This window comes from Trichosurus vulpecula, chromosome 7 (genome assembly GCF_011100635.1).
Source record: "Trichosurus vulpecula isolate mTriVul1 chromosome 7, mTriVul1.pri, whole genome shotgun sequence".
NCBI lineage: Eukaryota > Metazoa > Chordata > Mammalia > Diprotodontia > Phalangeridae > Trichosurus > Trichosurus vulpecula.
The window spans coordinates 147,317,510-147,340,943 of NC_050579.1; the positions used below are offsets into that span (position 1 = coordinate 147,317,510).

At 39.7% G+C, this 23,434-nt stretch overlaps 1 protein-coding gene across 1 annotated transcript in view; it reads right to left on the bottom strand.

Annotated features, from left to right (window-relative positions):
• Positions 1-23,434, bottom strand: part of DCBLD1 (discoidin, CUB and LCCL domain containing 1) — a 95,714-nt gene that overhangs the window by 49,846 nt on the left and 22,434 nt on the right. Inside the window, exon 2 of the mRNA XM_036769321.1 lies at positions 10,399-10,611. Coding sequence (XP_036625216.1) covers positions 10,399-10,611 — 213 coding nt within the window. The remainder of the gene's footprint in view (positions 1-10,398; positions 10,612-23,434) is intronic.

Genomic DNA, 23,434 nt, shown 5'->3' on the forward strand with positions numbered 1-23,434 from the left:
ATGTGCAAAAAAGAGCCTCAGGCTAGACTGTAACATTAGCAAAATCCCAGCTCCAGCAGCTGCTGGGGGGTGGGGGGAGTGCCAGGGAAGGTGGGGATTGGGAGCGGTGTAGGGAGAGGGGATATAGCATACTTTTCAGAGTAGACAAAAGTTAGGTGGAAGACAATGTTTAGGAATTCCTGAGCCACTGAGCATCTTCCTAATGCCCTGCTGAGTTAACACAATTCAGGGAGTAAGACCCAATGTTTAGTTTTATTCTCTTCAAGGAAGTTTTCCATGTCTTTTGGGGACTCATGGCCACACTTGGTTGGATAAAAACTGTTCCATGTCTTCATTAAACAGTGGTTAACAGTGCTTAGCACAGTGCCTGGAACGTAGAAGGCATTTAATAGATGCTCGTGGATTCACTGGCTGTTGGCTCAAACCCTGTATCTCAAACCCCGAATCTAGGGGTAGTATTTAGGCCTCTTGATTCCTAGGCCTCAATCCATGTGTAGGACAGTAAATCAGGCAGCCTCAATGACAGTGCTGGAATCCTGCTCACTTCCACAAAGGCATGTTGTCTATTTGCCTTCAGAGGACTTTTGCCTCTGCCTCATAAGGAATGCCCTGCATATCTTAGAATCATACGATCAGAGCTGGAACAGGACCTACTTTATTAGATAAAGAAATAGAGGCCCCTAAAAAGTAATTTTCCTAGTGTTGTGCAGGTAATGAAGTAGCAGAGCCAGGATTCAAACACAAGTTGGTTAACTTCAGACCCACTGCTGTTTGGAAGATGTTTTCCGCTAGAAAACTCTCACAATCCACAGGAAAAAAAAAAAAGAAGACGGGGTGAGGTGGGTCAGGATGTTGGGGCAGCAGAGTCAGAGGACCTGGGTTCAAATGTTGCTTCTGTAACATACTACCCCTGTAAACTTCAGACAAATCACTTAACCTCTTTGGGTATCAGACTTTTCATCTGTAAAATCCTAGGCTTGGACTGGATGGCATCTGAGTTCCCTCCTAGCTCTGGCTCTATGACCCTTATAATAAAGAAGGAGTTTGTGTAGCTGAATGAAAACGAAAATACCCAATTGAGAGAAGTTCACTCGCCTCCAACTTCCTGCTATAGAAGACAATTCTGCTCTACATCAGATCTTCCCCAATTCCATTTCCCACCCCACCCCCATTTTCCCAATATATATCATCCCAACTTTATCAGGACCAGGTGCTAGTGAGTCACAACCAAACCACATGGTGCTTGAGCTGGAACTTCCCTTTGGCAAGGTCACTGGGTGTAGAAGGTAGCTCTAAAAAGTAATAGGACTATGGCACTCCACTGCGGTCCTATGCGCTACCAGAGGCAGAAGGTGTACTTTGTTCTCTTGAAAGCAAGAGATGCATCAGTTTCATTTCAAGAAGAATCAAGTATTCAAGGTGTCAGACCTTTATAAGGCACTAAACTTAGTCGTTATCTAGTGTTTAAGGTGGCTCTGAGGCATTATTAGTAGGAAAAGGGAAAAGACACATGGTTCACAGTCTAGGATTCCTTCAGAAGAGACCAGATGTTTTACAAAAATTATTAGTCTTTCAGAAATCTTTCGAGAAGTAGACATTTCACTTTTCTTTGATGAATGACCTGCTCAAGGCCCTCAAGAATACTGTGAACAGGGCCAGAAATACAGTTTGGACTCCCATTCTTGTGCTCAGTTGTCTATGGGGAAAGGAAGTAGAACTGTTTAGCAAAAATCTATGTGTACAAAAATCAAATGACATAAATAAAACTATGTATCTATAGATATAGATATAGCTATTGATCTATAACCATATGTAGATATAGCTATATGCAGACATATATCTATAGGTCTATAGCTATCTATTTATCTATCAAGCAACTAGGTGGCACAGTGGATAGAGCCCCAAGCCTGAAGTCAGGAAGACTCCTCTTCCTGAGCTCAAATCTGGCCTCAGATACCTGCTAGCTGTGTGAGCCTGGGCAAGTCACTTAACCCTGTCTGCCTCAGTTTCTTCCTCTGTAAAATGAGCCGGAGAAGGAAATGGCAAACCACTCTGGGATCTCTGCCAAGAAAACCCCAAATGGGTTTTCACAAAGAATCAGACACAACTGAAAAATTAATGCTATAAATAAACCCACAAACACATATATGTAGTAATAACAACAACAATAGGTAACATTTATATAGTGCTTACTATGTGTCAGGCACTCTGCTAACCGCTTTACAATTATTATCTCATTTGACCCTCACAACAACCCTGGGAGGTTGGTGCTATTATCATCACCCCCGCTGAACTTATATAGAAACTGAGGCAAACAGGTTAAGTGACTTGCCTAGGGTCATGCAGCTAGTCAGTGTCAGAGACCACATTTGAACTCGGGTTTTCCTGACTCGCCATCCCATGGGCTACCGACTGAGGCACCTAGCTACCATACATATACTAATGTGTATGTGTCTACATGTTATATATGTGTGTCTATTTGCCTTCAGAGGAGTTTTGGGAAGCATTCTCAGAAAGAGCTGAAATTGCCAAAGCCAGTCGACTTGGGTCAGTCTTGTTGCCCCCAGGTTGTTCAGCACAGTCAGGAGGCAGAGCTTATAGTTATTGTAATATGTCCAGAATTATCAAGTCCATTTGCTTTTCTTCCCTCTTTTATCTTAAAAAAGAGAAACTTTAACATTAAAAAAAGCAGCTTCTATATAATGTCACAAAAACTAATCAAGAATCGAGGGGTAGTACTTAGGACTCTTGATTCCTGCATCAAGAATCCAGGGGCAGTGTGTTTAGGCCTCTTGATACCAAGGCCTCAATCCATGAAGGGCAGTGAATCAAGCAGCCTCAATGTCCATTCTGAAATCCTGCTCACCTCCACAAAGGCACAACTTTCCTTTTAGGTCAAGGGTTCTTAATTTCTTTTGAGTCATGGATCCCTTTGGCAGTCTTGGGAAGCTTATGGACCCTTTTGTTTTTAAATGAATAAATTAAAATATTTGTGACCACAAAGGGAAGCAATTATACTGAAGTACAGTTATTAAAATATTTTCAAAATGGACAATGGTTTTTCTTTCTGGAAACCGAGTGTATGTTAATAATAGCCAGGTGTAGAATCTGCAAACATTTAACTCAGCTCCCTTCAAAAAACAACTTAAATATTAAACTGTGCATATCCTTTTTATCAGTGATATGGCTAAGTCTATACTCCAAAGAGATAAAAGAAAGAGGAAAAGCACCATGTGTACAAAAATCTTTATAGCAGTTCTTTTTGCAGTGGCAAAGAGTTGAAAACTGAGGGAGTGCCCATCAACTGGGGAATTACTAGATGAGTTATGACACATGGCTGTGATGGAGTACTACTGTGCTGAATGAAATGATGAAGTAGATGGTTTCAGAGAAACTTGGAAAGATGTATGAATTGATGCAGAGTGAGAAGAGCCAGGATTTTTCTACAATAACAACAATATTATAAAGGCACTCAATTATGAAAGTCTTAGGAACTCTGATCAGCACCACGATCAATCATGACTCCTGAAGATGCATAATGAAACAGGCTGGCCACCTCCCAATAGAGAGGCGATGGACTCAAGAGTACAGAATGAGACATTAACTACAATATTTTTATTAATTATTTTATTATTTTAATAGTTTATTAAATATTATTTTATCATCTATTATTTAGCTAATTTATTTATTGTAATAATTTTAAATAATAATTTTTTAGACATGGCCAATGTGGGAATTTGTTTTGCTTGACTATGCATGTTTGTAACAGAGGATTTTTTTCCTTTGCTTTCTCAATATGTGTGTGTGTGTGTGTGTGTGTGTGTGTGTGTGTGTGTGTGTGTACACATGTGTATGAGAAAAAGGAGGTGGGAGGGAAAAAAAGTAAATCTGTTTTAAAAAAAATTAGTTAAAAAAAGCATAAAAGCAACTTAGGTTGTTCCCCACCTGCCCGCCCCTAACCCAACACCATTCCTGTCAGAGAAAAAGAAACACAGCCAATACATACGGTGCAAGATGTCCCTATTCTACAATTGTTAGACTTATACAATGTCCCTTAAATGTAAGCAACTACTACTGAGAGGAGTAGAAGTCTTAATTAACTGCTCCTTGGATTCTATCACCTGCTTCCTAGCTTCTATGGGCCACTACATTGAAAAGAAGAGGAGGAGAGGGAAAGGGAAACTGACCAATACATCTCTCTACCTCACCAGCTATGTCTCCCCATAACCTCGAAAGCTCCTAGCCCACTCTCCATGAGCTTATATTCTACTGAAGGGATACAATATAAACCTATATTTGTAAACACAAAGCATATCTACAATCATACAAAGAAATAGTTTTAAGAGACAGCACTAAAAACTGGAGAATCAGGAAAGAACTGGTGTTAGAAATGGGGCTTGGGCTTTGAAAAAAGTTAGCAACTGGGTAGTTCAGTGGATGGGGTGCTGGGCCTAGAGTCTAGAAGACTCACCTTCCCTAAGTTCAAATCTGGCCTCAAACACTTACTAGCTGTGTGACCCTGGGCAAGTCACTTAACCTGTTGGCTTCAGTTTCCCCATCTGTAAAATGAGCTGGAGAAGGAAATGGCAAAACCACTCCAGTATCTTTGCCAAAAACTACCCAAATGGAGTCACAAAGGGTTGGACATGACTGAACAATATCAACAAGCATTTCTACAAGGTAGAAGGTGAAGAGGGAATACATTCTCAAGTTAGCAGGAGCATCTGAAGGAAGTTGTACCTATAGGAAATTCTTCTTCAATCTGGCTGTCGAGCAGGACTTCTTCCATGACAGTGGCAAACAACTTTGGTAAGCATGCGCCTCTATGATAGAAAGTTATAAAACATAACTTTTGATATTAATAAATCAGAGGGTAATTGAATAAGGTCTGTTGTTACACCTTTCAAGAGATTTTAACATATGCATGGAAAACAAACGATTGGATGAGGGCCTTTAATGGAAATAGTGCTGGCCTTGGAGTCAGAGGATGTTGGTTCAAATCCCATCTCTTTCTATTTACTTTACCTTCAGCAAATTACTTAGCCTTTCTGGGGTTCATTCTACTCAGCTGCGAAATGAGGGATTAGGCTAGCTGGCCTTTAACGTCTTTTCCAGCTCTGTATCTATGATCCTTTGATCATCCTGCTCTACTAAATGAAATACTTTTTCATTGTCAACAGACAATAAATACAGGGGGATCTTATATATACAGTTACATAGTCAGCTAGATGGCAAAGTAGATAGAGTGCTGGACCTAGAGTCAGAAAGACTCATTTTTGTGAGTTCAAATCTGACCTCAGACACTCACTAGCTATGTGACCCTGGGAAAGTCACTTAACCCTGTTTGCCTCAGTTTCTTCATCTGTAAAATGAGCTGGAGAAAAAAATGGCAAACCACTCCAGTATCTTTGCCAAGAAAACCTCAAATAAGGCCATGAAAAGTTGGATAGGACTGAAACAACTGAACGAGCACAAGAACAATAATTATAAAGATGGGATCCACTGTAGAAAAGCATTTGCTAAGCACTGGCTATTCCCTCTTGTCATAAAGCTTCATCAAGGATGCCCTCGATATATGCAGAGATTATTCTCTGAGATTTTAGATTTTGTACAGAAGGGAATGAAGGCATATAGGTTATTGATGCTTCCTTAGTCTCCTTTTCTGATTTGCTCCAAATATTTTGTGTCCTCTCCTCTTTCAGATATTAAAGAAGATCCATCTGGTAGTACTGTAAGAAATAGCATATGATAAAATGGCAATAATCCAGAGCGTCTGCGTTATACTCCCCATTGTTCCCAATAACATGAGGGAGCAAATACAAGTTCTGACTGACTGCTGTGAAGCCTGTGTGGGTGGTCAAATTTGTCGATAGTGCATTCTGTTGTTAGGAATGTGAATTACAAAAGTGCCTTCAGTATGTGAGCCAAGAGTTACAAAACAATGCTGACATGGGGTGAAATTTTTTTTAAAATAAGCTGCACAGTGATATGGTTTAAAAAAAGCCTCTTTTCAGTGTATTCACTGATGAACCTTTGCAGAGCTTAGTTAATAGAAGTATGACATATATATATACATGCATATATAGAAAAAGAGAAATCATTCAAATCTCCCACGTAATAGCTCTTCTGATTTTTTTTAATGTTAGTGGATTTAAAATATCAAAGTTATATCAAGTAAAACTTTGGGAACTGGCTAACAAAAATCAAACTGAACAGAGTAATTCTAGTTCTAATTAACAACAAAAAAGACATGTTATAACACCATTCTTTGCTGTCACAAATGGTGTTACCTTAGTAGAAATTCTGTGAAACACAGTGATAGATTCTAGAAGATGAATTCTTTTTCTTCTCCCTCCAGGTGAAATATGTTACCTATACAGGCTCACAGGCTCTAAAACCTCCCTCTGGACATGTCTCTTTCCAGTGACACAGAGCTACATACTTCATATAGCCTGGAGGGTATTGATCCTGCTGCCAGATGATAACAAGGCAGCTAGTTGTACAATGGGTAGAACAGTGGGCCTGAAGTCAGGAAGACTGAGTTCAAATCTGGTCTTACTAGTTATGTGACCGTGAGCAATCAATTTAACCTGTTTGCCTCAGTTTCCTCAACTGTAAAGTAGGAATAATAAGAACAACTACCTCGCAGGGTAGTTGTGAGGATAAAATGAAATACTGTTTGTAAAGCATTTAGCACAGTGTCTGCAATAGGCGATATATAAAAATTCTATTATTATTTCTATGACTATTATTATTGTTTATTAGGTAACAGAGGCACGTGAGCTCCAGGAATAAGGAGCCAGGCCTACATTCTGATCTACCTCCAAGAGCTATCTACACCTGACACAGTACCACTATTGTTTCCCTCTGGGATACATTGCATCTGAGAACTCAGTGCTAACAAATCTAGAACTTCTCTCAACCCACTCCTTACTCCCAGGATGACTTTGTCAAAAGCTCTGACCTCAGAGGATTTGTTAATCAAGATGCATTACTGTGTAACGCACACCAACAAGAGACACTTTGACAAAAAATTAAAATATTGGTGACATTAATCTTTGATACAAAGATATACAAAGGTATTTTGTGGTAGCCACAAAAATGCAGGAGTTCTGAAAAATGCTGGACATTTTCTTCTGTAACGGATGAAAAAAATAAGCTTAAATGACTCTCCTCAAGCAAAAACGTACTTGAGAGAGGTCTGATCATTTTCTTCCTTCATTAATGACAAAGTTTTGAAGCTTTGGATCCTGAGAAAGATTAATAATTAACTAGCTTTTATTGCTATAAGTGAATTATAGTTCTATTACATATTTACTAGGAGCATCTTAGGGCCTAGACTTCAGGAATTCAGAAATTTTATCAAGTTTATCATAAGATGAATGTTTATCTTGAAACCTAGCACATATGGCACATGGTTAATCTGTGCCTTTCTCTATTTACATATACTAGTGTATTTCCCACCGTCTTTATCCACATAATTCAAAGCTCCCAGAGTCATTACTCACCTCAGAAACCTGCCTAACAGTGTGTGACCTGGCCATTCTGGTTACTCTCACTCCACCCACACTGCCTTGGGCAATATGATGGCAGCAAAGGAAGATTATACCTGCCACTTTGTCAGCAAATGAAAATTAATTAATTACTCATGGCTGGAAAAGATATGAAGGAGGCTTTCCCAAAGAAGACATGATCTGACCCCGAGGCACCCTACCTTACCATTTTCTATTTCCATTTAAGCTCTGACATGCAAACACTTCTCTAGAATACGAGCTATTTTCCTAGCTAATGCTGTTCTTAGAGCACTTCTTAGTAAGCTTATAAACATTTGATGATGAGAAGTACTAAATAGCAAATTGGCCCCAGAAGCCTCAAGCATTCCCAGATTTCTGAGTTTTCAACTTAACACAAATGGGAGATACAGCCCAAAAGAAAACAGTATCATCCTTATAAGTTTCCAACTACTTGAAGTTCTTTGTAGGAGTAATTAAGCAGCCTGTCATTAACAGAGACAGAAAGTACCCTGGGATAAAAATCTTAAGGGATGTTTTTTTCCATGGTGTCTGTCTGGGAAAGTTTCAGTAACTGAATATGCTCATCACTGGTCTGGGCCTGCAGAGTGTGGGAGAACTCAACAGGACAGAATTCAACTTTCTGGGCCAAGAACAAAAGGAAGGCCTGTCAAGTTTTATTAGTAAACATGTAGTCCCCATGACTGAGAATGAGGATTGTTAACAGCTTCTACATAACAGCCAATGACAGTTTTACAGAGCTGAGTGAAATATGTCATTTCACTCAGCTCTGTAAATGTAATATAAAATATAGTTTTACATTAATTATGGAAATATAAAAAAGGAGTCCCTTAAATTTTTAAATTTAGAAAACATTTGTTAAGTGTCTTAGTACACCTCCAGATTCCTAGGAACCTATCTACAGGATGAGTTTCAAGTTTCAAGTTCAATTCTAGTATTTCTCACCAATTTCTCAGGAAGCCTTTATTAGCAGCTACAAGCCACACAGGCAATAAAAAATCAAGGAATAAAAAAAACAGGATTCTTGAGGGTCCTCCCCTCAAGGACCTTTTTTATACTTGAGGGGGGATAGGGAGTGAAGTGGGAAATTTATAGAAAAATAAATACAAAATATATACAGAGATGATTCTGGAGGGAGGAAACAGATCTAATGTGAAGAGTGGTTTGTTATCGATAGATTGGAGGTTCCGGAGGATACAATAGAAGGAGTAAGGTAGAGTGGAGAAGGTACACAAGAGGGATGGGGTTAACGAGGATTGGTATGAGGAATCAGGGAGTGGTGGCCAGAGAAAGGCCCTTCACTTTCACTGCAACTTGGAATCACAGGGATTCTGAATGAAATCAGACAGTAGATAGTCACTCTTCACAGTAAAAGTTGGAGAACAAAGAGAGGTAGGTACACGCAGTTGTTTGGGTAATGGTCAAGGTGGGGGTCTGTGGAGTCCTGGGGCCTGGCTGATTATAGAGGGATGAGACTGATTTTACTGGTTTAGCATCCAAGAGTCATAGGTTACATAATGTCTAGTTCTTTTGGCAGCACCCTCAGAGTTCATCTACAAAGATCAAGGAAATACGGCTAAATCCAGGGTTTATAAGAAATTCAAATTTTGGAAGTTTCTATATTTACAGATATTAAAACCAAATTATCTTACCGACAAGTAAATAAACACAAAATAAAGTAACTAAGCAATATGAGTATTGCTTTATTGCATTTGTCCCTTCACCCTATGAATTATATGTTTCTAGTCCACTTATTTATATAGCTTACTAAACAGCTTTTAACCTGGGGTACATGGAAGGATTTCAAGGGGTCTATAACTTGGATGGGAAAAGAATGGTTTTTTTAGTAATCTTTGGTTTCCCTCATAATCTTATGTGTTTTACACATCAAAAATATTATTCTGAGAAGAGTCTGCAACATTTCAACAGACTGTCAAAGGGGTCCATGACAAAAAACCAATTCAGAACCTGGCTTACACCAATTTGTTTTTCCACTCTTTGTATCCTACTGGGAGAATGTAAACTCCTTGTAGGCAAGCCTTGTTTTGTTTTTGTCTTTGTAAAGGAAAAACAGGAACCATAATCCTCGATGGACTAACAAAGCAGAAATCCGCCAACCTCCTGGTGGCCTAATAGTGGAAAATAAGGAGAAATGAAATGTAATAAACTATATAAAGTAGGTGGTCTCATCTACAATTGCAATAAAAATATTTATTGTCCTTGGATAAGAGACACATGCAGTCTTGTCTAAATGGCTACCTCAACCCTATAGTTTGTCTAAAAGGGCTTCTTTCACAATTGAGAGAGTATTTAGTCACCTCTCGTTGCCTCGTGCCCTTGAACGGGGAATGTATTCTCATTCAGATAACACACCCTACCAGCTACATGGGAAAGACTCCCACAGAATCCCCCTTCATTCTTGCTTGAATGATTTCCCCCTTTCTCTACCTTCTCTTCTCCTGTGAAAGATGTTACTAATCTATCCTAAGTTGGTGCAGAAGACTGCCGATTGGCTGTGCATGCCAAGTGAGGCTACCAAGTTATAAAAACTAAACGTGTATTCTAGGAAGTTGAAGCTGCTATCAGAAGGTTCCTTGGCATGTTAATACATTTCTTTGCTTTCAATTTGCCCTCCCATCTTTAACCCACAGTCATGACCTTTGCTGACAGGTACATCTCTCCAAGAGGTCCCATTAGAGAATTGTTCAACATCTCCATGTGTACCCTTAGCACCTAAAATGGTGCCTGGCGTTAAGGAGGCAGGGAAGAAATGCTCGTTGAATTGAATTAAATTAAGCTATTGACAGTATTCTGTCCCCTTGTTTTTTTCCCCCACAACATATCAATCCAGATTTAATTTACGTACCATATTGAGCTGAGGAACTGATGAAGCGCAAGTAGTTGGATTCACATGTCTGAGATTCAATATTCACATCCGCAAGTCTCAAAATCAGTCTTTTCCCCTGAGGGACTGTAATGGTCTTTTCACATATGGTATGATTGGGGTAAGTCCCTGGATAATTCTTAGATGCCAATGTGCCACTGTCTTGGTAAGTCACCATGTGCCCACATCCATCACCTGTATGAAAAAAAAGAAAAGGATTAGAAGAGTGAGAAAGATGGATGGATTTCTTGAAGTACAAATTTCTTGCTCATGAACTCCTTTCTAAAGATTGATAGGCTAAGCCACCATATTCTTTTTTTAAATTTTATTTTTATTTTGAAGTTAAAACACTAAATGGAATGAGCATTTCCATTTACCTCACGAAGAGATATGAAACTAGATCTCTATTATGTTCAGTTTGCCTTTCTTTTTAAGTGTGTAATAAGTTTAACTTGTAGCTTTCAAAGCTGTCCTGCCTGTCTGTGCTTCTTCCTGGCCTTTCTCCTGTTCTCTGCATTTTTTTTAAAGATACCTCAATGACCCTCTTTTCTATTTTTTTTATAGCATTCTCTCCAGATGACATGTGTCACTCCAATTTCGGACACCACGTAACTCTGAAGTAAACCCTTAGCTGGATCTTCTTTTCCTCAATTTAGTGTTCTAGCCAATAAGAGAAGGGTGGAATGATAAAGGACTGGCCTCAGAGACCAAAAGAAGAGAGCTCAAGGCTGGCCTCTGACACATTTTGGCTCTAACATCCAGGGCAGGTTACTAAATCTCTTAGTGCTTCAGAAAATTCTCTAAACTGCATTTCAATCACTGATCTGCTTTGGGAGAAAGAACTTATAAGGCGTTCCCTATATACAATGATGCAAACCTTGGCCCAGATGAAAAGTCCCCTAACTGCAACTAACCTTAATGGCTTTACATCTGATCATGGAATCCTCTGGTGACTATATAATTTAATTATACTACTCTATTTAAAAGATAATGACATGTAGAGGAGTATGCCTGGGTAAGGAGAAGGGCCACTTTTTCCTGTGAAACAGGGATGGAGAAGGAGACAGTGGGGGGAAGACATCAGGGTATTATAAGATGAAGGAGAAGAAGGAGCTCTCAGAGAAGGGCCTCAGTTTTTTTCAGTGATATATGAGGCAAGTTTCTTGGATGACAGGACTGGGAGAAGGAGAGTTATGGCAACTCTGAGAAGACAGGACAATATTTAGAAAAGCTGCGGTGTTGAGTAAAATAGTCATTCAATTAAGGAAGTGTAAAGGGCTTGCTTGCCTTGCTATGAAGAGGTCCCAGTTGAGATTATGTAACAAATTTGTAGTGGCCCCAGTCAGCATGGTTTCGTGATTTTCATCAGCTTGGTCAAGTAGCATGTGAATAGAAGCAAATACAGTGGATGTCTGGAGTAATCAAAGGCCACAGTTTGTCAGGACAATGATAAAGAGGACAAGAAAAGAGGTTAGTAGAAGTTGAACTGGCTTCCCAGTTTAGGAGTCAAGATGGAGAAGGGAGTAGGATACAGCCAATGTAGAGGTGATGGCCTAGGAAGGAGCTGAGTAGTGGGGGGATTAGAGGTTAAGAACATGATGAACAACAAGGTTAGGAGCTGCAAGGCAGAGGGGAAAATGGAATGATAAAATATTATGACTGGATAGCGGATTCTTAGGGTTGGGTTTTTTGTTTGTTTTAAAGAAAGATAATGACAATTGAAAGGAAAAATGGTTTTTTAAGGTATACAAGTTTACCAGAATGATACAAAGAAGTTGTAATGAAATAAATCCCAATGGTTAGCTAAATAGTTTTCTTCTATTTTAATGCCTTTTCCCCCAACAATCAACATTTCCTTAAAATGTCAAATAGGTTAGCATTTACTAAGAGGTAAAATGAATATTAGTTGTGTAACTATGGGCAAGTCACTGAACCTCCGAGGGCCTCATTTTTTTCATCTGTAAAATAGAAGTAATAATTCTGGGATCACCTGCCTAACACAAGGTTATGAGAAAAGCATTCCATAGATGTCAGCTCTGATTATTTTCTTTACATAGCTCCTGGACAAATCAATTAATCGGTATTACAGAGCTACGTGTTCAGCGCTGTGCTAGACTCAGTGACGGATGCAAAAGTATAAGATCTTTTATTACCTGGTTGACAAGATATGAGTATCACATGTGCAAAGGAAAAACAAAAACTCAGATTTCTACAGTTTTTTTTTTCTGAGGAGTTGTGATGGATCAGGGTGTCTAAAAAGTCTCAGTGAAGCTTTAATGTATTAGATCTTAAACTGAGAATTTTGGGACACCCTGTACAAGCCACAAACTCTAAAGACCGGGGCATATAGGTATAAAATCGTGTTGTAATCAAATAAGACACATAAAAGTTAATCAGACAGCGATTTAATGATGGGCATAATTGGTATTGCACTACCTGGTAATGAGATATAAATGACAAACAGTTCTAGGAAATGATAATGCTTTTACACAGCCAAACCAAACATGCATGGAGTCATCTGGAGGAAGGGAAGGAAGAGTAAAGTATACAACAGGAAGCTACTCTGAGGCTCTTGTCTTTGAAGACCTTAGGCTCCCAAAAAACTGGACTTCCCAGTTTTACTGGTGACGTGTCTATAGTCTAAATGCCCTGGGAACCTGGGATTGTACACTCTCCTCTCTCAGTTGAATAGTTTCTTCTAAGACAATCTCCTTCTCATTCTTCCACGAGATGCCTGAGCCAATTAGCTTGATCTGAAGATCTCTTCGGCTTCATCATTTGTACCCTCTAACTGAAGCCAGGCTTGTTGTATCTGAACCTAAAGCTTAATTATAAAAAATTTTTCCTCCAACACACACATACACACACACACACACACACACTTTCCCCCTCTGTGTCCTTAGTTAGCAAAGAAGAAAATCCATCTCTGTCCCGTAACTAAAAGGGATCGTTACACTTCTACCTTCCTCTCCTCATTTCATGACTACCACTCCACTGTCTCTCTGTCTAACACAAAGGATAAGAAAATCTCCCACTGCCAGGCCTCTCAATGCCCTGGGACTAATGTTCAACAATCAAGCCAGTACATGCTATTAGTAAGGCTGAGGTAAGGGGGGTAGAACAGCCTCCACACGAGTTGGTCACAGGATTCCATTACTCACTAATGTTGTCCTCACTCCCAATACTTGGGGCCTCCCAGAGTACCCAGTTTGTGGGTACCGTACCCACTGACAGAGAGTCAGGGAGGACCAGCTACCTGTGTCCCTCAGAATCCATGTTTTGAAAGAAGCCTCAGAGCATCTTCTTAAGCCATCAACTCCTTTCTTCCCTCTTCACTGTGGGCAGAAAAGAGCCACAAACAGTCCTTCTTAATCTTTCCTCCTAGGGCAGGGTAAGGGAAGTGGGGGGGGGGTGGCCTAACATGCTGACAAAGTAGGGTGTTACAATTTAAGAGGAACCTCTCACCCCAAAGTCTCTCTTCTAGAAAGCCTGAAATTCTACCAATCACCAATTCTTTTGCATCAGTAAAGAAACACTTGGGGGGTGGGACAGGATGGAGGAAATGGGTCTTAGTCTTTATCAGTTATCTACAGCAATTTAATTTGAAGTTTTCTGAAAGAAGTACTGAGGACAAATAGAGCAGGGACAGCACATTCTAGAGCAGGGCTGTCCAAAATGTGGCCCCGTGAAGTTCCATCAGTTTCATTTATTCTATACAAGCATAGAAATGTACATAAATGCTTTAGTACACAAAGCCGAGCTACCACAGAGCTCTCACTAAAATGGCAAATCAAAATATATTGTTTATTGCTTCAATAAAAACCTAAGATTGGACAGCCCTGTTCTAGAGTATTTCAGGGCAATTCAGGGGTGGGTATTCTTGAGTGGGAGGCTGATGTTAGGAGCTCTGGAGGATAGAAAAGGACAAAAAATGAAGTGAGAAAGCAACAAAGATAAACTTCACAATTTTCCCTACAGCTAACACTAGCCCTCTATACAAGAAGCCTAACAGAGATGTCTTTAATTCAACAGGTCTCTACTGAATGTTTTACCCTTGGCCCTGCCCAAGAGCCAAACTCAAGGTTTTAGCTTTCTGATGATGTGTACAGAAACCAGGGGGTTGTTTTCCTGGGAGAGGCTCTAAAATAGGCGTCCACAACAAAGAGAAGACATTCTGGGATAATTCTATGTTGTGAGCAGATTATTGGAAAGCATGTATACGACTATATAATTAAGTGTTGAACTGTGTGCTGCAGACCACAAGCAACGTTCAGAGGGAAGTAATCACAACAACCTTCGTGGAAGAGATGAGATAGGCTAGCCTTTGAAATAATAAAAACAGCTGACATTTATATAATTGCTTTAGATAGGCAGAACTTAGAGAAATAGACAGGAAGGGGAGGGTTGTCCAGGTTACACAATCAATCAACCAACCAGTATTTATTAAGCACCTACTGGATGCCAGACTCTAGGCTAGACACTGAGAAATTTATATTCAATAGTATATACATACATATATGTGGTCCTCTTTGATAATGAAGGACAAATAACAATACACACACACACACACATATATAGATAGATATGTAATAAACAACATAATGGGGAGAAGTACTAACAGCTAGGCAGAAGAAATTAGAAAAACTCACGTAGGAAGTGTCCTTCAGCTGAGCTCTGAAGGAAGCTAGGGATACTCAGTGGTGAGCTGAGGACATAATACATTCTAAGCATGGGGGATAGCCAGATAAAGGCAGGGAGATGGGAAATGGAGTGTCCAATGTAAGGAAAAGCAAGAAAACCAGTTTGGCTGAACCATGGAGTCATATATACTAAGGCTGTTAAGGTAGGTTGGAGCAACATTATAAAAGGCTCTAACTTCTAAGCAGAGGCATTTGTATTTGATCCTCAAGGAAATTGGAAGCCAATGGAGTTTATTTTGCCGAAAAGTAGAATGGACAGATCTGTGTGTCCATTTAGAAAAATCACTTTAGCAAGCTGTGTGTCAGATGGATTGGAGCAGCAAGAAACACGAGGCAAGGATACCAATTAGGAAGCTATTGCAATAGTCCAGGCAAGAGGAGATGAGAAACTGAGCCAGCTAGGATAGTAGCCCTAAGTGGAGAGAGAGATGATGCAGAAGCAGCAATGACGAGATTTAGCAACTTACCGGACATATGGGTAAGTGAGAGTGAACTGAGGTTGAGAACCTGGGGAAATGATAGTGTCCTGGGTAGAAATAGGAAAGTTATGGGTTTGGCAGGGAATATAATAGGGATTTTCTCTTGCTGGTGGTCTGGGGCAGGCTCAGAAACCTCTTTAGTTTGCAAAGGTGGCTCTTCCATTGCAACAACATCTGGGAATCCAGCACATCCTCAGTAGAATGACTTTGTTCTTCAGGCAGCATTTAAGACTGGTCATCTCTCAGGGCACTGTCTTTTGATAACATAAAAGTGAATTGAGGAAAAGAGATGCCTATAAGTTACTTGGTTGGAAACATCCAGTAGGTAATAGATAATGCAGAACTAGAGCTCAAGAGAAAGACTTGATTTAAAGCTCTGGGTGTCTTCTGAATAGACTAATTAAATACTAATTAAACACAAAGAGGAAGGCCCCGACAAAGCTTTGGGGACATAAACATACTCGCTATGTGCACATCTTTCCTTGGAATACTGCCACAGTTTAGCTGTAAAGATGATAAGAATAACAACTATGAAAACATAACGACTAGAACGACCACTATATGTTTGTGGGACGTGAGGGGGAGGACTGTATGTATTTTGTTGTTTAGTCCAGATGTATAATTTCACCTGTATAGGGACTCTCTCCACCAATGGGTTCGGTAACTGGTCTACAACTTATTGTCTTAGAGTTGCCTAGGGGCTATGAGAGATTAAGCGACTCACCTCTGGTCACATAGCTAGTGTCTGTCAGAGGCAAAACTTGAAATAGCTTTCCCAGTTTCAAGACTGGTCATCTCTCAGGGAACTGTCTTAGGATAGCATAAAAGTGATTTGGGGAAAAGAGATTCTATAAAAAGAGGAAATGGATTCATATGTAAAAAAATATTAATAGCAGCTCTTTGTGGAGGCAAAGAACAGCCCACCAAATGCGGAATGACTAGACAAAATTTTGATATCTGAATTCATTGGAATACTACTGTACCATGAAAAATATTATGAAAGGGATGGTTTCCGAGAAACCTAGAAAGACTTATGTAAACTGATGCAGAGTAAAGTGGGCAGACTCGAGAAAATAATTTAAATAATTGTAAAACATTGTAAAGATAAATGATTCTGAAAGAAACAAGAACTCTGATTGATGCCACAACTAACCACAATTATAGAGGACTCATGATAAAACTCTCTAGTCTCTTCCTGACTGAAAGGTGATGGACTCAGGGTAAAGAGAGGGACATGGTTCTTTTTTGGACATGGCCAATGTAGGAATTTGTTTTGCTTGACTATGCATATTTGATTTTTTTTATTTTTCTTTTTCAGAGTGGGGGGAAAGGGTAGAGAAACAGGTGAGAAGGCAAGAAAATAGATTTCTGTTGATGGGGAAAAATTAAAAACAAAACAAAGTGCATTGGGAAAGAATGAGACATAAAATTGGATGAGCAGGGTAGGGGGAGGCAAATGGAAGGTCCTGAAGAACAAGTGGAAGAATCTAGACTTGATAAGAAAGAAAAAGTGACAAATTTAGAATTAAAGGCCTGAAACTGAAATCCTGGCTCTTCTACTTATCTAGCAACCTTGGGCAAGTGACATGACCTTTCTGGGTCCTGGGTTCCTCATATATAAAAGGGGGGAATGGATTAGATGACTTCTAAGGTCCCTTCCAGATCTCAAACTATGATACCGGAAGCCCAAGACAGGTCATCTGAGTAGTAGAGACCAGTAGCAGTGGCTACAGGAAATAACACTCACTGAGAGCTCTATCAGTCTTGGTCCAATTCTGAAGCTACCTACAGGAGCTGATAAAAGCAGAAAAAAGCAAAAACTTCTGGTCTGGTCCCTCGTACTGCTGTTATACCACTCCTGGACTACTGAAACAGCTTTCTAATTAGTCTCGCTAACATAAGATGGCCTTCTCCATTCCTCCACACAGCTGCCAAAGTGATAGATACCCCCAAAGCACAGGTCTGATGACATCATCATCCTAAGAAGCTCCCAATCGCCTCCAGTATCAACCACAAATTCCTCACTTGGGCCTTCGTCCAGCCCTAGACACTTACTAGCTGGGTGACTCTGGGCAAGTCACTGAACTTGTGTTTGCCTCAACCGTAAAACTGGTTTCTTCAGCTGTAAAATATGAATAATGGGTTTTGTGAGGATTAAATGAGATAGCACATGTAAAGTGCTTAGCACAGTTTTTGGAATGTAGTAGTTTGCAATGTATAAATGCTATTTATTTCTCTTCCTCTTCCCCTCTTTTTTAAAGTCTTTCATAACCTGGTCTTTTTACACAGTCCTCTTTGTATACTCTCGTTGTTGAGCCGTTTCAGTTGTGTCTTACTCTTCATGACCCCATTTGGGGTTTTCTTGGCAAGGATACTGGAGTGGTTTGCTATTTCTTCCTCCAGACCATTTTACAGGTGAGGAAACCGAGGCAAACAGGGTTAAGTGACTTGCCAAAGGTCACACAGCTAGTAAGTATCTGAAGCCAGATTTGAACTCAGGAAGAGTTTTTCTGACTCCAGGGCCGGCACTCTATTCACATATGATATCCCATTTTTTTTCATTTTGGTGCCTTTAAAAGGCTGAATACTGCCCCCACACCCTCACACAAATCCACACCCTCCCTGTCTGCTTGGAATTCACCATGTCCTTGCCTCTGCCTCTTAAAATATCTAGCTTTCTTGAAAGCTTGGCTCATGCACTTGACTATGTCCTATATGAGACCTTTTCTCCTAGCCCCAGCTGCTAGTGTTCCCTCTCTGTATTTACTCAAGATATACTTATGTGTACATGTTATTTACACTGATAGAATGTATGCTCCATGCGGTCAGGGACTGTTTAATTTTTGTAATAATAGCTAGCATCTACATAGTGCATTAAGATTTGAAAAGCCCTTTTACTTCATTTGATGGTAGGTAACTGTTATATAATCCTTATTTTATAAGCAAAGAAAATAAGGCTTGGAGAGAATAAGTCACTTCCTCAAGATCACACAGTTAGTTTTCAGGATCTGACCTCAGGTCTTCCTAGCTCCTAATGCAGGACTCTGTTCACTATACCAAGCTGTTGCTGCCTAGCCCACAAAGGGCTCCTTGATTGATTACAAAGCTATTTATTTCATATGGAGAAAGAAATGGTGAGCCAGGTGAAACATCGATGATAGTGTGGTTCTGGGAGTCTGCTGTTTTTATGTGACTTTCTCTGTGTCCCTCTGTGTTTTGTTTTGTCCCCCAGGAAATCATGTGTGCTAGGTTGTGAGCTACCCAAGGTCTTGGGCAGAGAACACTGAAAAATCTGGAGAGTGATGAATCTGGGTCATAGGTGCAACCTCTCGATAACAGCTTCTCAGCCTCTTTCTATTCTCTGGACTTGCCTGTCAGAGGTCGCAGGGCTCCCAACAATTAGTTTGTCAGCTCTATACAATATGAATTGAAACAGGGACCTTCTGGAATGGAGGAGATTAGCAAGAAGGCAGACAGAAAAGAGAAAGCCTTGAGCATGGTGGAAAAGAAAATGGAGAGGAAAATACACTTCAAAGGAAAACCTCAGCAAGAGGAAACTGAATTCGAAAACCAAGAATAAAAAGAGCTTGGTAACTACTAGATGTGGGAGAAGTAGGCAAGGATGTGACTCTGAATTCTCAAGCCTGAAGGAAAAAATGAATGATACAATAGAACGGTAACAGAAATAGGGAAGTCTGGAGAAGAAGCTGATTGGAGGAGGGGGCCAGATAACGAGTTCAGTTTTAAACAAGTAGAATTTGAAGTGACAGCTAACCTTTATCTCCAATCTCTTGCACCAGAACTTAAATTATTCATTCTGGAAAGAGGGTCCCTCAGTGCAAAAATAAACCCTTCATATACTATGGGGTAGCAGTGAGTAACTAAATAACTACAATTATTCACATTTATATAATGCTTTCTGTAACATAACATTTTCACATAGTATTCTCATCTGATCCTTACAACCATCTGGTAAGGTCAAAAAACATTATTATTTCTATTTTACGGGTAAGGAAATTGCCAGAAATTAAGCATTCTTTTCACCACACAAGAATGTCTCTTCTAAAAAAAATATTTAGTGGTTCATTTGGTTTTTTATACCATAATCATTTCCCAAACCCATCCCAGTTGAATCTTCTTATAGCCAAAAAAGTCAAGCAAAATCCAACCCACAGAGCAATTAGGTCTGAAAGCCTACGATTCCACACTAGGGATCCCCCACTTTTCTACTGAGAGGGGGTGTTTTTGGTCATGGGTCATTGTAACTGATCTGAGCATTTGTGTAGTCATTATGCATGTTTTTCCCTAGGTTCAGATTTCCTCATGCTGCATCAGTTCATACAACTTTTCCCATGTTTCTTTGTACAATAATATTCAATTACATTCATATACCACAATTTGTTTACTCATTGCCCAATCCAGAGGAACCAATTATTTCCAAGTTTTTGCCACCAAAAATCATACTTGCTGCCCTCTTTTTCAGATAAGGAAACTGAGGCTGTGATATTTTCATAGCTACAAAAATACATTATTCTCAACTATCAGGAAATTCATGTGAACCCGTCATCAAAAGCTTGCTGTACAACTTCCTTACCAAGCCCCTCCTGTTCTGGAACCAGGATCAAACCAACTCTACCATCATTCCTGAATAAGGTGTGTCAATCTACTCCCCACAGGCCCCATTCACTATCCAGGTGATTTCCCCCTCTCCCTAAATGCCCCTCCCACATCAGGACTCCACTAAGCATGTAGTCTGGCCAATTAGAATATAAATACCAGGAGGACAGAGGCAGACGGTTTTGCATTTCTTTCCTGATGAATTAAAAATTATTGAGCTTTGCACAAAATAAACATTTAATAAATGTTTCTTTTTTCACTTCATTCATGCTTCCATGTGCTTAGATGTATTTATAGGAAATATTCTGACCCTTGCCCTTTAACAAATCCTTTCGAATCCTTTCATAACATTTATCTCTCTGTTATAAAGGGTAGTTGTTCTAAGTTCAAGCTCTCTCTGGTTTCCCTAGAAAGATGGGCATGAAGAGTGCTGGACTATTACATTGTTTTAATGAGAATAAATTGCTCACTTTTCCAGCATCGGAAGGAAAAAACAGGATCGGGGAGTCAGGGAGGAAAAGGGAAAAAGACACCATGGGATTTTACATTACATTATATGGTATTTTCTCAATGAGTTCTGCGGTTCATTTGCCCAGGCAGCCAAAGATTATACTATATTCTATTTTCTCCAAACTCTATCTCTGAATATCCCCCCCACTCCGGAACATATGGGCTGGCCGCCCATAAAGTGGCACATTTCTGGGTTAGATTCCATTCCCCACCACCCTCATCTTTGGGTTTCCAAGGATGTCTTGGTTTCATGTTAGTTTAATCACAACAGACTAGTTATTTACCCCATGATCTCCTTAAAACAATTTAGAGACATGGTTGAATTTGTGAGGTTTTATTTAGAAAACTTCAAAATCCTCACTAGAATTTTAAAATTATCCCAACATACCTTGTGACATGAAAAGCTTTTTCCAGTAAGAGCCTTACAAAATAGACTAAAAAGTAGTCTGAGCATTCCAACACAATGTTTCTCCTCTTGTTTTAGCCATTTATCGCTAAATACTGCTGAAAGGACCTGAGTTTGAATCTTGCTGGGCCACTTAATACCTGTGTGATCTTGGGCAAATCATCTCACCTACCTGGGCCTCAGCTGCCACCTCTAATAAATGAGGGGTCAGAGATGGACTAGGTGGCTTCTAAGATCCCTTTTACATCCAAATTAATCATCCTTGGAAGGCTATTTATTCCCCTTTCCCCCTAGATGTAAAAGAGTTAAAACCAAAGGATTAGACCTTGCCTTTCAACCTTTAAAAACCTTTACTCTCAGAGCACTAAATTGAAATTTACAGCTGGGCAATATTAATAAAATCTAAAATTAAGTTCTCAATTATATTCAAGCTTACTTAATCTACCCTAATTCCACCCACTAAGAAAGGAAAACAATAACTTCCTTAAAACACTATTTCCCTCTGACAAAAAATCCTATTCCATTAACAGGAAAAGGGAGTGGAACAAAATGAAACCATACCTGAGTAAGACATAAGTTTTGCAAGGCTGGAGAGCATAACTCCTGAGTCAGCTACCTTAACTAGGATATTTAGAAGGAAAATGTTTCAAATGAGAGGTCCCTATCGGGAAATTATTTGGGACCAATGGAATGACTAGTCTGTGTATGGTTGGGTTTTTTTCCCCCTATTGAATTAACCTTTAATGGGGTTAGAGAGAAAAGTTACCACTAGGATTAAAAACCATTTGAAGCAATGTGATTTCACTGTTGTTGTAACATTCAAGTTGCAGCAAGTTTCCAAGACATTCGAGTCATGGACTTGTGGGTGGGAGAAAACTTTTTCCCATGTCAGAGATCAAGTCTGAGCCCTTGATGGTAAGGATCTTTTCAACCACAATAGGGGAGATTGCATTTTATCATAGGGCTCTTTGTGACACAGGGGATCTGGAGTCAGAGGACTTGAGTCTGAATTTCTGACATTTAACTATCTATATATGTATGTGATGTACGGAGACAGGGAGGTGGTGCAGTAGATAGAGCACTGGGCCTGCAGTCAGGAAGACCTAAATTCAACCCCAGCCTCAGTTTCCTCAATAAAATGGCACTAATAACAGCATTTACCTCCCAGGGTTGTTGTGAGGATAAAATGAGATAATATTTGTAAAGTGTTTTGCAAACCTTAAAACACTATATCAATGCTAGCCATTAACTTCCCGGGCAGCTAAGGGGCTCAATGGTGCCGAAGTCAAAAAGACACATCTTCCTTAGTTCAAATCCAGACCTCAGACACTTACTGGCTGTGTGACCCTGATCAAGTTACTTAACACTGTCTGCCTCAGTTTCCTCACCTGTAAGATGAGCTGGAGAAGGAAATGGCAAACCACTCCAGTATGTTTGCCAAGAAAATCCCAAAATAGGGTCACAAAGAGTTGGATGTGAACTGAAAACAACTGAACAACAATAAATTAATTTCTTTGGGCTTCAAGTTTCTCTCTCTGAAAGACTTGATGACCTCTAAAGCCCTTTCCAACTCTATGGTCCACGATCCTATGATTAATGAACTCTCAGGTCCCTTCTAGCTCCAAATCCGTGATCCCTTGACTATACTGAGATAAAAGACCGTAAGCTATAGACTTGAAACCAGGTATCAAGTTCAGCAGATATTTCTGAGAATATCTTCAAGCCACATCCCCACTATCTATGATTGTTCTCAGTAACACCAGTGATTTTACTAAACTGATGTAGAAGCTAATGAAGGTTATGGTACTTTAACCTCAACAGACAAAAAACAGTATGAAATGAAAGTCCAATCAAAAGATCATCAATGGCGTATTTGTAATGTAAGATCTTTTGTCAGCTAAAAGAACCTTCCAGGAACAAAAAGGTTTAAAAGCATGGAGATGAAACTTGTTTAACTGAGCCCATTTGTAAGCCTGCTTCAAGGACACGTCCATGGAAGTGAGAATAAAGGAAGGTTCTATTTTAAGCGTTAGATAGCTATCTCCACACCCAGAGAAAAACAGAATGTTAGAGCTCTTGGAGATCAGGTTGTCCAAGAGCCTCACTTTACACTAACTGAAATCAAATTTCCTGACTCTTAATCCAGGTTGTCTTATAGCTAAGAGGTCCTCGAAATTGTTTTTCTTTTTTGTAATTACATGTCGATGCACATGGGATAGCCATTTGCAAGGGTGCTCAATTTTAATGTCAACTATCTTAGTCCTTGACGCTAGGGATGCTAGCTACGGAAAGTTCAATAAGCATTT